The 16,175-nt window shown below is 47.5% G+C and overlaps 1 protein-coding gene across 1 annotated transcript in view; it reads right to left on the bottom strand.

Moving 5' to 3' along the window:
• The window catches only part of LRP2 (LDL receptor related protein 2), a 449,269-nt gene that overhangs the window by 329,795 nt on the left and 103,299 nt on the right, over positions 1-16,175 (bottom strand). The window contains exons 12-14 of the mRNA XM_063932587.1: positions 13,908-14,036; positions 4,117-4,286; positions 1,216-1,439 (exon numbers count right to left, since the gene is read on the bottom strand). Of these exons, the coding sequence (XP_063788657.1) occupies positions 1,216-1,439; positions 4,117-4,286; positions 13,908-14,036 (523 nt within the window). The remainder of the gene's footprint in view (positions 1-1,215; positions 1,440-4,116; positions 4,287-13,907; positions 14,037-16,175) is intronic.

Here is a 16,175-nt window from a genome sequence, read left to right as displayed (position 1 = left end):
CACCGCTCTGGCTTCCGGTTTCGCGGTTTCCGGCTTCCGGTGACGTTAGCCGGCGTGTGTGTGTGGTCCGTAGAAGATTCGGGCTCGTACTTGCTGTAGAACAGTGGTGCAGCTTCCAACGCGTTTCCCCCCTTAGGGGCTTCGTCAGGGATAGCTGCTTCCAAAATGTAGTCCTCTTTTAAAGGTTACATTAATTGATCCTAATTCCACCTCAGTGTGCACACTGAGGTGGAATTAGGATCAATTAATGTAACCTTTAAAAGAGGACTACATTTTGGAAGCAGCTATCCCTGACGAAGCCCCTAAGGGGGGAAACGCGTTGGAAGCTGCACCACTGTTCTACAGCAAGTACGAGCCCGAATCTTCTACGGACCACACACACACGCCGGCTAACGTCACCGGAAGCCGGAAACCGCGAAACCGGAAGCCAGAGCGGTGCGTTCCACAGACTGCCAGCTGTGTAGAACGACGGATCACCGCGGCTCTGGGAGGCGGCTGACATTATCAGAGGGGAACGAGGACGGCAGAGACGGGGGATCCACCATACTACCAGTAACAGGTACATGAGCGCTGTAATCGGCTAAAGTGTCACCAGAAAAATAGTGGATTTACCCCCATAAAGTTATCTATATGACTGTATGCTGCGGAAAAGTTCCCAATGTGGATTAAGCTATTTACAGAGCAAAGTGTAGAAAGACAAGAGGCTGTACCGTTGGAATACTGCTATAGACTGGTTTAATAAAATACATCATAAAGCCTATTTGGCTAAGGATACCAGGTCTCAGGACAATTTTTGCCGTTGAGGCATTGACTTTTAATTTTGAATTGGTTCATTACAGAGTGGACTATATCCATTGAATGAACTTATCATTTTTTAATTTAATTTTATGCTTATTAAACTATTTTTTAACTTGATATTAGAAGACATTTTAATACATATTGGGAAGAAACTGAAAATAAAAGGTTCAGGCTTTGTGACTCATACATACAGTACTATCCAATAAGATTTTAACTGAGGTCTGTTGGATAAAAATTGCTTCAAATGTCTGACTGGTTATCACAGCACCAGTGCCTTCTGCATACCCTAATCGGCAATGAAATATAGTTTGATGACTAGTTACCAAGGCCTTGGTTCACAAATCTACTGTAAAACAAAATGATGGTGACGTCAGCTTTAAGTCAGTTAATTTTGTATACTGAAACAATTCTACTTACCCAACTGTTGGATCAACTGCAATTCCTCTTGGGTTACCCAAGTCTTCGGCTATTAGGGTTATCCGATTCTGTCCATCCAGATCGACCATATCAATCCTGTTGACGCTTGTTTCAACCACATAAAGTTTATTGCCAATCCAGTCAACAGCTAAGTTTTCAGGTGAGTCCACCGAAACATTTAGGACTTGCCGAACATCCGAACCACTAATATCAACAGAAAATACCTGTGCGACAGCATGTTTGATAACTCATTTAAAATCATAAATAAAACCTCAAAATAAATGTTGATAATTATGAAAGGGTTGCACAGGGTAGCTGAATTTCTGTGCTAACAAAATGATACTGTACGTATTTTTTGTGCAGCAGTATGGAATATGTGGACTCTCTATGGGGGTGATTCAATTCCAAGTAATGGGAGCGATATGTCAGAGAAACTACTATGTAATTCAGTTTTTATATTAGTAAACAAATGTAATTAAAATGATTATACCTATACAGTTACCCACGGATCTCTAACCTCCACTTCAGATCCTGGGTCATTAGGTCGGCAAGACTTAGGTCGACAGTCATTAGGTCACTAGGTCAACATAGTAATTAGGTCGACATATACTAGATCGACATGGAAAAAGGTCGACATGAGTTTTTTAAAAACTTTTTTTGGTGTTGTTTTCTTCGTAAAGTGACAGGGAACCCCAATTAGCACACCATGTCCCCTCGCATTGCTCGCCATGCTTCGGTTACTATTCCCAATCGTAGTCCACGAGGATCGTAAAGTATGAAAAAGTTTTTAATTTTAAAAAAAAAAATGTGAAAAACTCGTCGACCTTTTTCCATGTCGACCTAGTACATGTCGACCTAATGACCATGTTGACCTAGAGACCATGTCGACCTAATGCATGTCGAACAATAGTGGTCGACCTAATGACTGTCGTCTTAAGTAAGGTCAACCTAATGCCCGTATCCTGTCTAATTATAGCTATATTGTAATTTTACTGTTATGTAATCCTAGCATGTACCGATGTGTCCTTATACATCTAGCCTCAATATGCCACGAAGCGCAAGATGCTTGGCGCGAGCGAGCCACAAGGTTCCGTGCAACTCTGCTAGTCCGGGCGTCTTTTTTTGAAAAATGCATCTTAGTAACTAACAACGCGATGTGACTAGGACGCATGAGGAGACTGTACTGATTAATTTATTATGCAACACTTGTATAACTGTGTGCGACTGAGTCTGTATATGGAGCACAAAGGGAAAAAGCTGCCTCTGCTACTTTGTAGCACTTTGTATACAGATTCAGAGACTCAGTTGCACACTGATATACAAGTGTTTCCAATCAAAATAATCAGCATAGTCTCCTGATTGCGACTAAAGACCCGTACACACTGGTCGATATATCGGCCGTTCTCTTGAACGGCCGATATATTCGCGGGACCGTCGGCCAGTGTGTACGGCCGATACGTCTGTGAACTCCGTCGTTCACAGACGTATCGCGTCGGCCGCGCAGCACAGCCGACGGCCAATATATCTACCGATATATTGGCGCGTCGCTGTGTGTGTACGGGGCGGTCGGCCGACCGCCCGTACACATGCTGCGGCGGCCGGCGGTGATTGACAGCTGAACTGGGCGGGCGTGTGTACACGCCCGCCCAGTTCATGACGTCAGTCCCCGACGGATCGAGCAGTGTGTATGCTGAACACACTGCTCGATCCGTCCATAGATATATCTGCAGATCAATTGATCTGCAGATATATCTATTAGTGTGTACCCACCTTAAGGCACATTTTTGGCAAATTAAATGCCCGAAGCTAGCAGAGTAGCACGGGACCTGGCAGCCAAAAGGGGCTGCGGATGCAGCAATAGGACACATCTGTATAGCAGGCAGTGGTTATTAGTGTTCTTACTTGGGATGTGTACGTATATATCCATCTGTGTACACAATGATCTAATCAACAAGACAACTGTTCATATTGGTTCAATGTGTATTTTGGATTAAGTGGCTCATTAACATAGCCTTATAAGACTGGGGATATAAATGGTGTAGGCCTGTATTATATTATTTTCTCTTTCTATATTCCCTATTGCAGGAATCATGTGTACATGGTTTATAACATGTAACAAAGGGCCTTATTCCGTGTTGCTAGCCAACCAAAAAAGCACACTAATGGGCAAAACCATGTTGCCTGCAGGTGGGGCGGATGGAACATGTACAGAGAGAGAGTTAGATTTGGATGGGTGTGTTTAAACTAAAATCCAAATTGCAGTGTAGAAATTAAGCAGCCAGTATTTACCCTGCACAGAAACAATATAACCCACCTAAATCTAAAGCTCATCTGCCCATGTTATATCTGCCCCCCCCCCCCCCTCCCCCTGCAGAGCAACATGGCTTTGCCCATTAGTGGTTTTTTTTCTTTTTCTTTGCTAACAAACCTGAATAAGGCCCCAAGTTTCCACAAATTAGATGTATTCACAATATTGTGCCCATTGCATACCTCACCTTCCTGACAAGTCCCTAATAAAACAATAGCCTGCTTCAGTGTACTTCATATCAGGAGATCCATTACAGCACAGGCACAAATATGCAAGAAAAATTTGATTTTTATCATTCAAGAAAAAAGGTACTTTTACATGTGCCGGATCAGGTTTCCAAAAAATGACTAATAAAAGATTGACTAATTTTGAAAGAATGTCCTCTATTAAGTATTTTGACTCCATTAAACAGAAAAAAACGGGAAGTTGCACAAGATGTCCATATAATAGAAGGCTTTGTTTCATCCATATCATGTAATACAAGCATGAAAGTTGTCATTAAAATATTTATAGATTTTTGGGAAGTCATTTATTCAAAGATCTTATCAATACATTCTGAAATAGTTAATTTTACCTCTGGATATTCTACATACCTTGTTTTGTACGGTGTCTGTCCAAAAGATTCGATTCAAGCGAAAATGAAAATCTACTCCTACAGCAATACCCCGATTCTGTGACTGCACTAAGGTACGATAGCTGTTACCATGGATGTCACCAATTAGCAAATTGCGCCCATTGGAGAAGATAATCGATGGCGCACCTCCTAGAGACAGACAATACATAGCATGTGACAGAATATAGCATTGATTTGCACATTGTGAAATCCTGTTACTGAGCAATGTCCTGAGCAGATACTACTCCTTAGGTGAGATATTCAGTGAATTGTTACCACAAAGTGCTGAATAAATAACAAAACATGTAGTATGTAGATTATATAAAGGAAAGATTGACAAATTCATTAGGCAGGGGAAAAATCTGAGTGTATTATACTGTAACCATCAATAACCACAATCAAAGATGTACAGTAGTGATCTATTGCATGTTGCACTTAATCTTCTGCATTTTATAGTGATCCCCTGTATGTTGTAGAGTAGTGATTTACGGCATGTAGTAGTGATCTCCTGCATGTGGTAGTGATCTCCTGCATGTGGTAGTGATCTCCTGCATGTTGTAGTGAACTCTGGTATGTTATAGTGATTTCCTGTATGTTGTAGTGATCTGTGCACAATTACACTCTTAACATTTTGAAAAGAAAGTGGCTTTCTGATACTAGATGTATGTATAATGGGGGTCTGGGACTGAGGGTCGACAGCAAAAAGGTCGACACGCCTTAGGTCGACGCCAATTGGTCGACACACCTTAGGTCGACATGGACAAAAGGTCGACATGGACAAAAGGTCAACAGGAACAAGGTCGACATGGAAAAAGGTCGACATGAGTTTTTTATGTTTTTTTGGTGTCGTTTTCTTCGTAGAGTGACCGGGAACCCCAATTAGTGCACCGCGTTCGCTCGCCATGCTTCGGGCATGGTGCCTTCGCTCCGCTACCGCTTCGCTCGGCACAGATTACCGTTCCAATCGTAGTCCACGTGGATCGTTAAGTGTGAAAAGGTCCAAAAAAAGAAAAAATCGTGAAAAACTCATGTCGACCTTTTTCCATGTCGACCTTGTTCCTGTCGACCTTTTGTCCATGTCGACCTTTTGTCCATGTCGACCTAAGGTGTGTTGACCAATTGGCGTTGACCTAAGGTGTGTCGACCTTTTTGCTGTCGACCTGGAGTCCGGATAACCTTATAATGGCGCTTATCAACTGTAGAAATACACATCTTTGATATACCGGTAAAGACTGTTGGTATAACCGGGGCAGTAGAGAGCCTGGCTGGGCCCAGGCACTTTTTAGGGGATGTGGCCTAATCACAGAAGACTTAGCCATGCACCCTTAGAGAAAAATACAGAAAAAAAAAGATTTTTAAGTGCATCCCTGGCCACACTGCAGCCCAGCACACAGCAGCATGTGCTGGACTGAGGAATAAAGCTGCAGCTTCTGCTGCCAGGTAAGGTGGGGGGACCCGGGGCCACACTGGGGCCCTCCATCAGATCTGGGCCCGGGTAATAAGTACCCCCCCATCCTTCTCGGCACCCCTGGTGACAACTACAGTATTACAAACAGCTTTTGTCATGTGCCTTAAACTGAGGGGTTGCTGTATATACAGTAAATGCTCAGACAAGCTTTCTGATTTTAACCAGTGTTGTGCATAGTATTATACTGTATTTAGTATATATTATATTTGGATATCTTATATTTTGCATATGTATATATGTAAAAAAAAAGATCTCTTCAATTATTGTATTATGTTCACTGGAGAATAGTGTAACAACCATTCACATTTAGAACACCCCGCTGACCCTCAGCTGCAGGCTTGTATGCAAATGAAACACTGTTCCCCATTTAGATGGTCTTATAATGTGTATTTTTTGACCATACCATACCTATAAGTAATGCTGTGAAATTAAATTAGATCTTACAAGACATTTAGCTTCACAGATGGATGACCAAATTTCGGAAATCAGATTGTATTGTAACGCCCATGTCTTATCAGCCTGGAATGAAAATTGTCTGCAAATGATACCCTACTACCAAGAATAATCCAGAGACCTGTTGTATGCCCATTATAGCACATACAATGTCTGTAACACATTATGACACACACCGCAATGTCCGTGATACATTATACCACATACCACAATGCTCGTGATATAGTATACAACACACCGTAATGCCTGACACATTATGACACACACCGCAATGTCCGTGATACATTATGCCACACACTGCGATGACCCTGAGACATTATACCACATATCACAATGCCCGTGATATAGTATACCATACACCGTAATGCCTGTGACACATACCGCAATGCCCGTTATACCCTATGCCACACACCGCAATGCCCGTTATACATTATGCCCAGGGGTTAAAGTGGGCCGGAACGGGGCGGAACTGCGTTCCGTCACCTCCTTCTGGAGGCGGAACCGTTCCGCCTCCGCCAGCCCACCTTCCCCTGGTTATACCCGAACAGATTCTGCAGATGAGCCGCGCTGCATGTCTAAATAGATGAGGGAGGCGAGCGGTACTACAGTGACATGGCCCGCCTCCCCCCTCCTATGGCAAGCTGGGAATGAGACGCGGTGACGTCATGGAGCGACGTCTGCCTCATTCCCAGCGGCGTGCCGCACACGCCGCACAGAGAGCAGCAGAGGAGTTGCTGCTGGACTTAAAAGAATGCTGTCGCTGTGCAGATTTGGAGCGGGCACAGAGATAGGAGCACCCAGACAGCCCCTACCTTACACGCAGCTGCACCCACTCTGTTCTGGATGTGGGAGGTGCACACAGCAGCCCACAGGGTACAGTGAGTGAATGCTGATGGGAGGTATGGGGGGGGGGGGGGGGGTTCTACTTATATCACATGTCTCTAAATAGTATTCTGAGGTTTAGGGGTTTTTTTTCAAATCGTTGTTTTTTTGTTTTTTTTTGGGGGGGGTTTGGGGGGGGTTGTTAGTACTCAATGAGCATTTCTAGGGTTGTTATTAGTGAATAAGGGTGTGGGTGCTTTGGGGTGTTATTAATGAATAGGGTGTTGGGTGCTTTGGGGTGTTATTAATGAATGAGGGCAGGGGCGGAACTACTGGCAGGGCAGGCAGTGCATTGCACTGGGGCCCCGCCGCACTCAAGGGCCCACAGCCGCCGGCATTACAATGAGTCACAATGACTCATTGTATCATGCCGCAGCCGCACACCAGGCACCAGCGCTCCCGTCGGGTCTGCGTCCCGCGACTCCCGCCGCCCGCCCGTCGTAACGAACAGATCAGGCCAGGGCACTACGGGCAGCAGCCGCAGCACCAGACACGCTGCCGCCTCTGTAACACACGAAGAGGGAGGAGGGTCGCTTGGAGATGAGAGGAGCAGCGGCACGGGGGGGGGGAGGAGGAGGGAGGTGAAGGAGGGAGCCGCAGCAGCGCTTTGTTACTGGTGGAGGCGCTGCTGCCCCTCTGCTTCACTATAGGCTGTCTTCCGAGAACAGCCTATAGTGAAGCAGAGGGGCAGCAGCAGCAGCGCCTCCACCAATAACACAGCGCTGCTGCGGCTCCCTCCTTCACCTCCCTCCTCCACCTCCTCTACTGCCCGGGAATCGTCAAGCTGCACGAGGAGCCTGAGCCAGCGGAGAGGGTAAGTATAATTCTTCTTTCTTTCTTTCTTTCTTTCTTTCTTTCTTTCTTTCTTTCTTTCTTTCTTTCTTTCTTTCTTTCTTTCTTTCTTTCTTTCTTTATTTCTTCTCTTTCTTTCTTTGTTGGGACTGCCTGCCGCTATGTGTAAAAAGGGGGACTGCCTGCCGCTATGTGTAAAAAGGGGGACTCTGCCTGCCGCTATGTGTAAAAAGGGGGAATCTGCCTGCAGCTATGTGTAAAAAGGGGGACTGCCTGCCGCAATGTGTAAAAAGGGGGAATCTGCCTGCCGCTATGTGTAAAAAGGGGGAATCTGCCTGCAGCTATGTGTAAAAAGGGGGACTGCCTGCCGCAATGTGTAAAAAGGGGGAATCTGCCTGCTGCAATGTGTAAAAAGGGGGAATCTGCCTGCCGCAATGTATAAAAAGGGGGAATCTGCTTGCCGCAATGTGTAAAAATGGGGAATCTGCTTGCCGCAATGTGTAACAAGGGGGAATCTGCCTGCCGTAATGTGTAACAAGGGGGATGCTGTCTGCCGTAATGTGTAACAAGGGCACGCTGTCTGCCATAATGTGTAACAAGGGCAAGCTGTCTGCTGTAATGTGTAAAAAGTGTACGCTGTCTGCCATTATGTGTAACAAGGGCAGGCTGACTGCTGTTATGTGAAAAAAGTGTACGCTGTCGGCCGCTATGTTTAACAAGGGCAGGCTGTCTGCCGTTATGTGTAAAAAGTGTACGCTGTCTGCCGCTATGTTTAACAAGGGCAGGCTCTCTGCCGTTATGTGAAAAAAGTGTACGCTGTCTGCCGCTATGTGTAACAAGGGCACGCTGTCTGCCGTTGTGTAAAAAAGGGGGATGCTGTCTGCCGTAATGTGTAAAAAGGGGACGCTGTCTGCTGTAATGTGTAAAAAGAGGAATCTGTCCGCCGTAAGGTGTAAAAGGGTCTCTACCTGGTGTAGTGGTGCTACTGTGCGGCGTAATTTGAATAATGGAGACTACTGTGCACCGTTTTATGAATTGGTATTATTTTGTGGCCACACCCCTTCCCCACGAAGCCACGCCACTATGTATTTTTGCGCGCGCCTACGGCGCGCACTGCCCCTGTTTTGCATGCAGGGGTGGGGCTCCAATGCCGTTTCTTGCACACAGTGCTAAAATGTCTAGTTACGGCACTGTTGCTAGGTATCCACTTCCCTGAGCAGGCCCCCCTCACCAGATCCTTTCCAGGGGTGAGGGGGTGGACTTGGATGGGATGGGGGGGGGGGGGCCCAAGCCATTTTGTCGCACATGGGCCCACTGCTCGCTAGTTCCGCCACTGAATGAGGGTGTGGGTGCTCTGAGGATTTTATTAATGAATGAGGGTGTGGGTGCTCTGGGGCTTTTATTAATGAATGAGGCAGTGGCGTAACTAGAAATTTATCTCCCCCAAGCCAAAAAATTCTTCGGCGCCCCCCCCCCCCCCCATCCCCCATAATTGGGAGCAATAAAGGGGTAAATATGCGCGCGCCTCCGGCGCGCGCAGCAAAAAAGGTGTTTGGCTTCGTTGGAATGGGCGTGGCTTTATTGGAATGGGCGTGGCATTGCAGGAAAAGACTACCTTATACCCCAGTTTTGCAACCTGCACGCCCAGACGTTAGCCACCACAGGACAGAAAAATAATCCTGATTCATGCCCCTTACATTATTTGTCATTTTTCCTCCTTATAGTAATGCCCAGTATACATTATTCCACATACTGCAATGGCCCTTAGACATTATGCCGAACACAATAATGCACATGACACAATATGCACACACCATAATGCCCCCGACACATTATGCCACACACTATAATGCCTGTGACACATTATGACAGGAATCGCAATGCCCGTTATACATTATGCTACACACTGCACTGCCCCTGATACATTATAGCACATACAATGTCTGTGACACATTATGACACACACTGCAATGTCCGTGATACATTATACCACACACTGCAATGCCCGATACATTATAGCACATACAATGCCTGTGACACATTATGCCACACACTGCAATGACCTTGAGACATTATACCACAATGCCCGTGATATAGTATACCATACACCGTAATGCCTGTGACACATATCGCAATGCCCGTTATACCCTATGCCACACACCGCAATGCCCGTTATATATTATGCCACACTGCAATGACCCTGAGACATTATACCACATACCACAATGCCCGTGATATAGTATACCACACACCGTAATGCTTGACACATTATGACACACACCGCAATGTCCGTGATACATTATGCCACACACTGCAATGACCCTGAGACATTATACCACATATCACAATGCCCGCGATATAGTATACCATACACCGTAATGCCTGTGACACATTATGACACACACCGCAATGTCCGTGATACATTATGCCACACACCGTAATGCCCATTACACATTAAGTCCTACAGTAAGGCTTCTAATTACTTTTCAATTACCTGCTCGTTGTCAGGGGTTTCATGCACTGGGTGTCATGCTCGTTGCCAGGGGTTTCATGCTCTTGGTTCCATGCACGGTGCCAGGGGTTTTCATGCTCAGGGTGTCATGCTCGTTGCCAGGGGTTTCATGCACTGGGTGTCATGCTCGTTGCCAGGGGTTTCATGCACTGGGTGTCATGCTCGTTGCCAGGGGTTTCATGCACTGGGTGTCATGCTCGTTGCCAGGGGTTTCATGCACTGGGTGTCATGCTCGTTGCTAGGAGGTAGTCCTTGTTGCTAGGGCTGTGCTCCCAGTGCCACATATGTCCCCAGTGCCAGATATTCCCCCACGGTGCCAGGTACTCACATGCCCCCAGTGCCAAATATAGCCCCACCCCCATGTGCCAGGTACACATATACCCCCCCAGTGCCACATATGCCCCCAGTGCCAGATATTCCCCCACAGTGCCACATATGCCCCCAGTGCCAGATATTCCCCCCCAGTGCTATATATGCCCCCAGTGCCACATATGCCCCAGTGCCAGATATTCCCCCCCAGTGCCACATATGCCCCCAGTGCCAGATATTCCCCCCCCAGTGCCACATATGCCCCCAGTGCCAGATATTCCCCCCCCAGTGCCACATATTCCCCCCCCAGTGCCATATATGCCCCCAGTGCCAGATATTCCCCCCCAGTGCCACATATGCCCCAGTGCCAGATATTCCCCCCCCCCTGCCACATATGTCCCCAGTGCCAGATATTCCCCCCAGTGCCATATATGTCCCCAGTGCCAGATATTAACCCCCCCCCCCTCCCTGCCAAATTTGCCCCCAGTGCCAGATATGCCCCTCAGTGCTTCCCCCCCCCCCCCGCTTCCTCCGCCGCCGCTCCCCCGCTCCTCTGCTGTTAGGAGGGACACGGAGGGCACAGCGCACACCTCCCTGTGTCCCTCCTGGGTCTCCGGCGGCCGCGGGTCACTCTAATAAAGGAAGTGCTCACGAACGGCACTTCCTTTATGAGACCCGCGGCCGCCGGAGACCCAGGAGGGACACAGGGAGGCGTGCGCTGTGCCCTCCGTGTCCCTCCTAACAGCAGGGGAGGGAACGAGACCGCAGACTGACATGCGGACGCTCGTCCGCATGTCAGTCTGCACTAAATCAGTGGCGCCCCCGCAGTCCCTCGCCCCCAAGCCACCGCGAGGGCTGCGGGGGCAGTAGTTACGCCACTGGAATGAGGGTGTGGGTGCTTTGGGGTGTTTTTAATGAATGAGGAGTGTGGGTGCTGCTGAGGCATTAATGAAGGTAATGGTGGATTGGGGTGTGTTAGGTCAGGTTATGGATCTGCTTAGCTGACAAATGAAACAAAACTAATATAAAGTGTGTGTTGGGGGCAGCAGTGACTAGAGCAGTGGTTCTCAACTGTGTACCGTGCCTCTGGACTAGTGGCAATCAAAAGAAGGGGCGGCTATTTCAAAATCTGGCATGAGCCAATCACGGCTCGCGGACTGGCAGCTTCTCATTAGCTGGCGGTCCGGGAGCTATGAATGGCGCACAATTGGCGCCAGATTCAAAGTGCAGCCTTGCTTCTTTTGAATAGCAGCTGGTCTGTGAGCTAGGACTATCTGGCAGCCACTGCCAGCTTTACACCACAGCCAGGATCTGATGATTCAGGCCACAGCCACTGATGCAGGAGACCCAATGCTCCAGAGTCAAGGGGTGAGAAAGAAGCAGGGGGTGAGTTGGGGGAGGGCGTGAAAGAAGCAGGGGGTGAGACTGGGAGGGGGTGAAAGAAGCAGGGGGTGAGTTGGGGGAGTGAGAGGAGCAGGTGGTGAGTTGGGGGAGTGAGAGGAGCAGGTGGTGAGATGGGGGAGTGAGAGGAGCAGGGGGTGAGATGGGTGAGTGAGAGTAGCAGGGAGTGAGTTGGGGGAGTGAGAGGAGCAGGGAGTGAGTTGGGGAAGTGAGAGGAGCAGGGAGTGAGATAGAAGCAGAGGCTGAAAGGGTCACAGGGAGTGAGAGGTGCAGGGGGTGAGATGGGGGAGTGAGGCGCAGGGAGTGAGAGGTGTAGGGGGTAAGAAAAGGAGAGAAAGATTCAGATGATTAGACACAAAGGAGAGCATATAGGGAGTATGTGATACCTAGGATGAAGATATGGACACATGAGGAGAGTGACAGACAAAGGAAACAAGAGAGAGGTGAGCAAAGGTTGTTCAACATATACTGCTATATTGTGAATCGAATCTAAAATTAGGAGGGGGAGGGCACTGCTGTGGGCATTGTGTGTGTAAAGGGCACTAGTATGTTGGGCGGGCAAGGTGAATAAGAGTGTGCTACTGTGAGGCATTATTTTTAATTAGGGGTACTTTGTGTGGCCACGTCCCTTCCTTATGAGGCCACTCCCCTTTTGTGGCGTGCGCCTTCGGCGCACATAGGGGGAGGGGTCGTGGGGGAGATGAGTTCCCCCACCTCTCCAGTACCACTTTAAGCCCTGATTATGCCACACTGCAATGCCCCTGAGACATTATACCACATACCACAATGCCCGTGATATAGTATGCCACACACCGTAATGCCTGTGACACATTATGACACAACACCGCAATGTCCGTGATACATTATGCCACACACCGTAATGCCCATTACACATTAAGTCCTACAGTAAGGCTTCTAATTACTTTTAAATTACCTGCTCGTTGCCAGGAGTTTCATGCTCTTGGTTCCATGCACGGTGCCAGGGGTTTTCATGCTCAGGGTGTCATGCTCATTGCCAGGGATTTCATGCACTGGGTGTCATGCTTGTTGCCAAGGGTTTCATGCACTGGGTGTCATGCTCGTTGCTAGGGGGTAGTGCTTGTTGCTAGGGCTGTGCTCTCCCAGTGCCACATATGCCCCCAGTGCCAGATATTCCCCCACAGTGCCAGGTACTCACATGCCCCCAGTGCCAAAAACAGCCACCTTCCCCCATGTGCCAGGTACACCTATACGCCCCCAGTGCCACATATGCCCCCAGTGCCAGATATTCCCCCACAGTGCCAGGTAATCACATGCCCCCAGTGCCAAATACAGCTTCCTTCCCCCCCATGTGCCAGGTACACATATACCCTCCCCAGTGCCACATATGCCCCCCTCAGTGCCACATAAGCCCCCCTCCCCCTGTGCCGCATATGCTCCCCCAGTGCTCCTCCCCTGTTTTGTGATGGAGGGACACAGAGGGCACAGCGCGTGCCTCTCCTGTGTCCCTCCTGCGTCTCCGGCGGGTCTGTTAAAGGAAGTGCCGTTTCGTGAGCCAATCAGAGCTCATGAATGGCACTTCATTTATTAGACCCGCCGGAGACGCAGGAGGGACACAGGAGAGGCGCGCGCTGTGCCCTTCGTGTCCCTCCTTACAGCAGCGGAGGGAAGGAGACCGCAGATTGAGCGTCCGCATGTCAATCTGCGCTAAATCAGTGGCGCCCCCGCAGCCCTGCGCCCCTAAGCCACTGCGAGGGCTGCGGGGGCAGTAGTTACGCCACTGTGTGGGGCCCACATTGTACAATCACTGATTAAAGGCAACCAAACTGGCAAACCTAATCTGCAGATGTATAGCCAGCATTATTAGCAGGTCCTTCATGACACTCCAGGTTGAAGACTATTACATAATATATTATTAACCAATGTCCAATAGAACAAGCTTCATGGCGTTAAGCTGCTTTTTGTAATGACTTACGGGAAGTGTTGGCTCTGCAGTGCTTATTATGCTCCAAGATGTATCCTTCCACACAGCTACAGCGATGACTACCTATACGGTCCTCACAAAGCTGGTCACATATGCCCCATATTTGGCAATCATTATAATCTAGAATAAAAGAAAAGTAAAGATAATATATACATATGCATTTTTATATGAAGAAATGACTTGATGGAGGACCAGTTGCTAGAGACAAAAGGGTTGATTCAGAATTGGGGTTAAAGCAAAAACAAAAAAGAGTAACTTTGCACCTTGGCAAAACAATGTTGCACTGCAGAAAGGGCAGGTGTGATTTACATTTCAGAGGTGCGTATTCTTGTCCAAATTTGCATTGCACCATGGATTGCATCTAGCCCTTGCATTGCAACATGGACTGTATCAAGCCCTTGCATTGCAACATGGACTGTATCTAGCCCTTGCATTCCAAAATGGATTGCATCTAGCCCTTGCATTGCAACATGGACTGTATCTAGCCCTTGCATTGCAACATGGACTGTATCTAGCCCTTGCATTCCAAAATGGATTGCATCTAGCTCTTGCATTGCAACATGGACTGTATCTAGCCCTTGCATTGCAACATGGATTGCATCTAGCCCTTGCATTGCAACATGGGTTGCATCTAGCCCTTGCATTGCAACATGGACTATATCTAGCCCTTGCATTGCAACATGGATTGCATCTAGCCCTTGCATTGCAACATGGACTGTCCAGGTGCAAAGTTTCTCCCTTTTTTCCTACCAAATCAGAATCAACCACCAAAATTTGCTTTCCATAGAAATGAAATGTTTTATTTTCAGCTTGTAAATTCCACATTGTTCTGGCAACATATATATGGTATTAAGGATATTTATGTAGCTCTACTGCCTGTATGCTGGTTAAATACAGTAATAAGTGACAGCCATTTTCACTAACATTCACATTGTCAGTGATATTCCTAGGCAGTGGCTGGTAATAACCCCTGTGAATGGAGATACATATCCTAGCTTAAAAACTGTATGTTCATGTAATCCATACTTGCCTACCTGACCCTCTCCATGAGGGAGAAAATGCTCTGTTCCTGGACTTTCCTGGTAATGTATGATTGCCATCACCTGTGGTGAGTTAGTTAATTGATAAGAAAGGTGTTTCACCACAGGTGATGGCAATCATACATTACCAGGAAAGTCCAGGAACAGAGCATTTTCTCCCTCATGGAGAGGGTCAGGTAGGCAAGTATGATGTAATCAGATTGTTACGTTGTGATAGTACAGATAACAATACCTGACCCTTCATGCTTTGAAGCTGGAACAGATGTCAATATTTGGTTACCACAGAAAGCTTTTCCTTGTAGCTAGCAGGCTAACAAGGTAATGTTACATGTGAGCAGCTGACATATAAAAGAAGTTATCTTCAAGTGAGCACTGAATTAAACATCTTAGGCCTTGTATATTTTCCAGTGAGAAAAAAATAAGATTTTACTGACCGGTAAAACTATTTCTCGTAGTCTGTAGTCGATGCTGGGGACTCCGTAAGGACCATGGGGATAGACGGGCTCCGCAGGAGACATGGGCACTCCAAGAAAGAATTTAGGTTCTGGTGTGCACTGGCTCCTCCCTCTATGCCCCTCCTCCAGACCTCAGTTAGAGAAACAGTGCCCAGAAGAGCTGACAGTACAAGGAAAGGATTTTGGTAATCCAGGGCAAGATTCATACCAGCCACACCAATCACACCGTATAACATGTGATAACAACCAGTTAACAGTATGACAAATAACAGAGCATCAGGTCAAACCCTGATGCAACCATAACTTAACCCTTATTGAAGCAATAACTATATACAAGTATTGCAGAAAAAGTCCGCACTTGGGACGGGCGCCCAGCATCCACTACGGACTACGAGAAATAGATTTACCGGTAAGTAAAATCTTATTTTCTCTAACGTTCTAGTGGATGCTGGGGACTCCATAAGGACCATGGGGATTATACCAAAGCTCCCAAATGGGCGGGATAGTGCGGATGACTCTGCAGCACCGATTGAGCAAACACAAGGTCCTCCTCAGCCCGGGTATCAACTTGTAGAACTTTGCAAAAGTGTTTGAACCTGACCAAGTAGCCGTTCGGCAAAGCTGTAATGCCAAGACCCCTCGGGCAGCCGCCCAAGAAGAGCCCACCTTCCTAGTGGAATGGGCCTTAACTGATTTTGGCAGCGGCAATCCAGCCGCAGAATGAGCCTGCTGAATCGTGTTACAGATCCAGCGAGCAATAGTTT

The sequence above is a fragment of the Pseudophryne corroboree genome, chromosome 7 (genome assembly GCF_028390025.1).
Source record: "Pseudophryne corroboree isolate aPseCor3 chromosome 7, aPseCor3.hap2, whole genome shotgun sequence".
Lineage (NCBI taxonomy): Eukaryota > Metazoa > Chordata > Amphibia > Anura > Myobatrachidae > Pseudophryne > Pseudophryne corroboree.
This window is presented reverse-complemented; position numbering and strand designations above follow the sequence as displayed.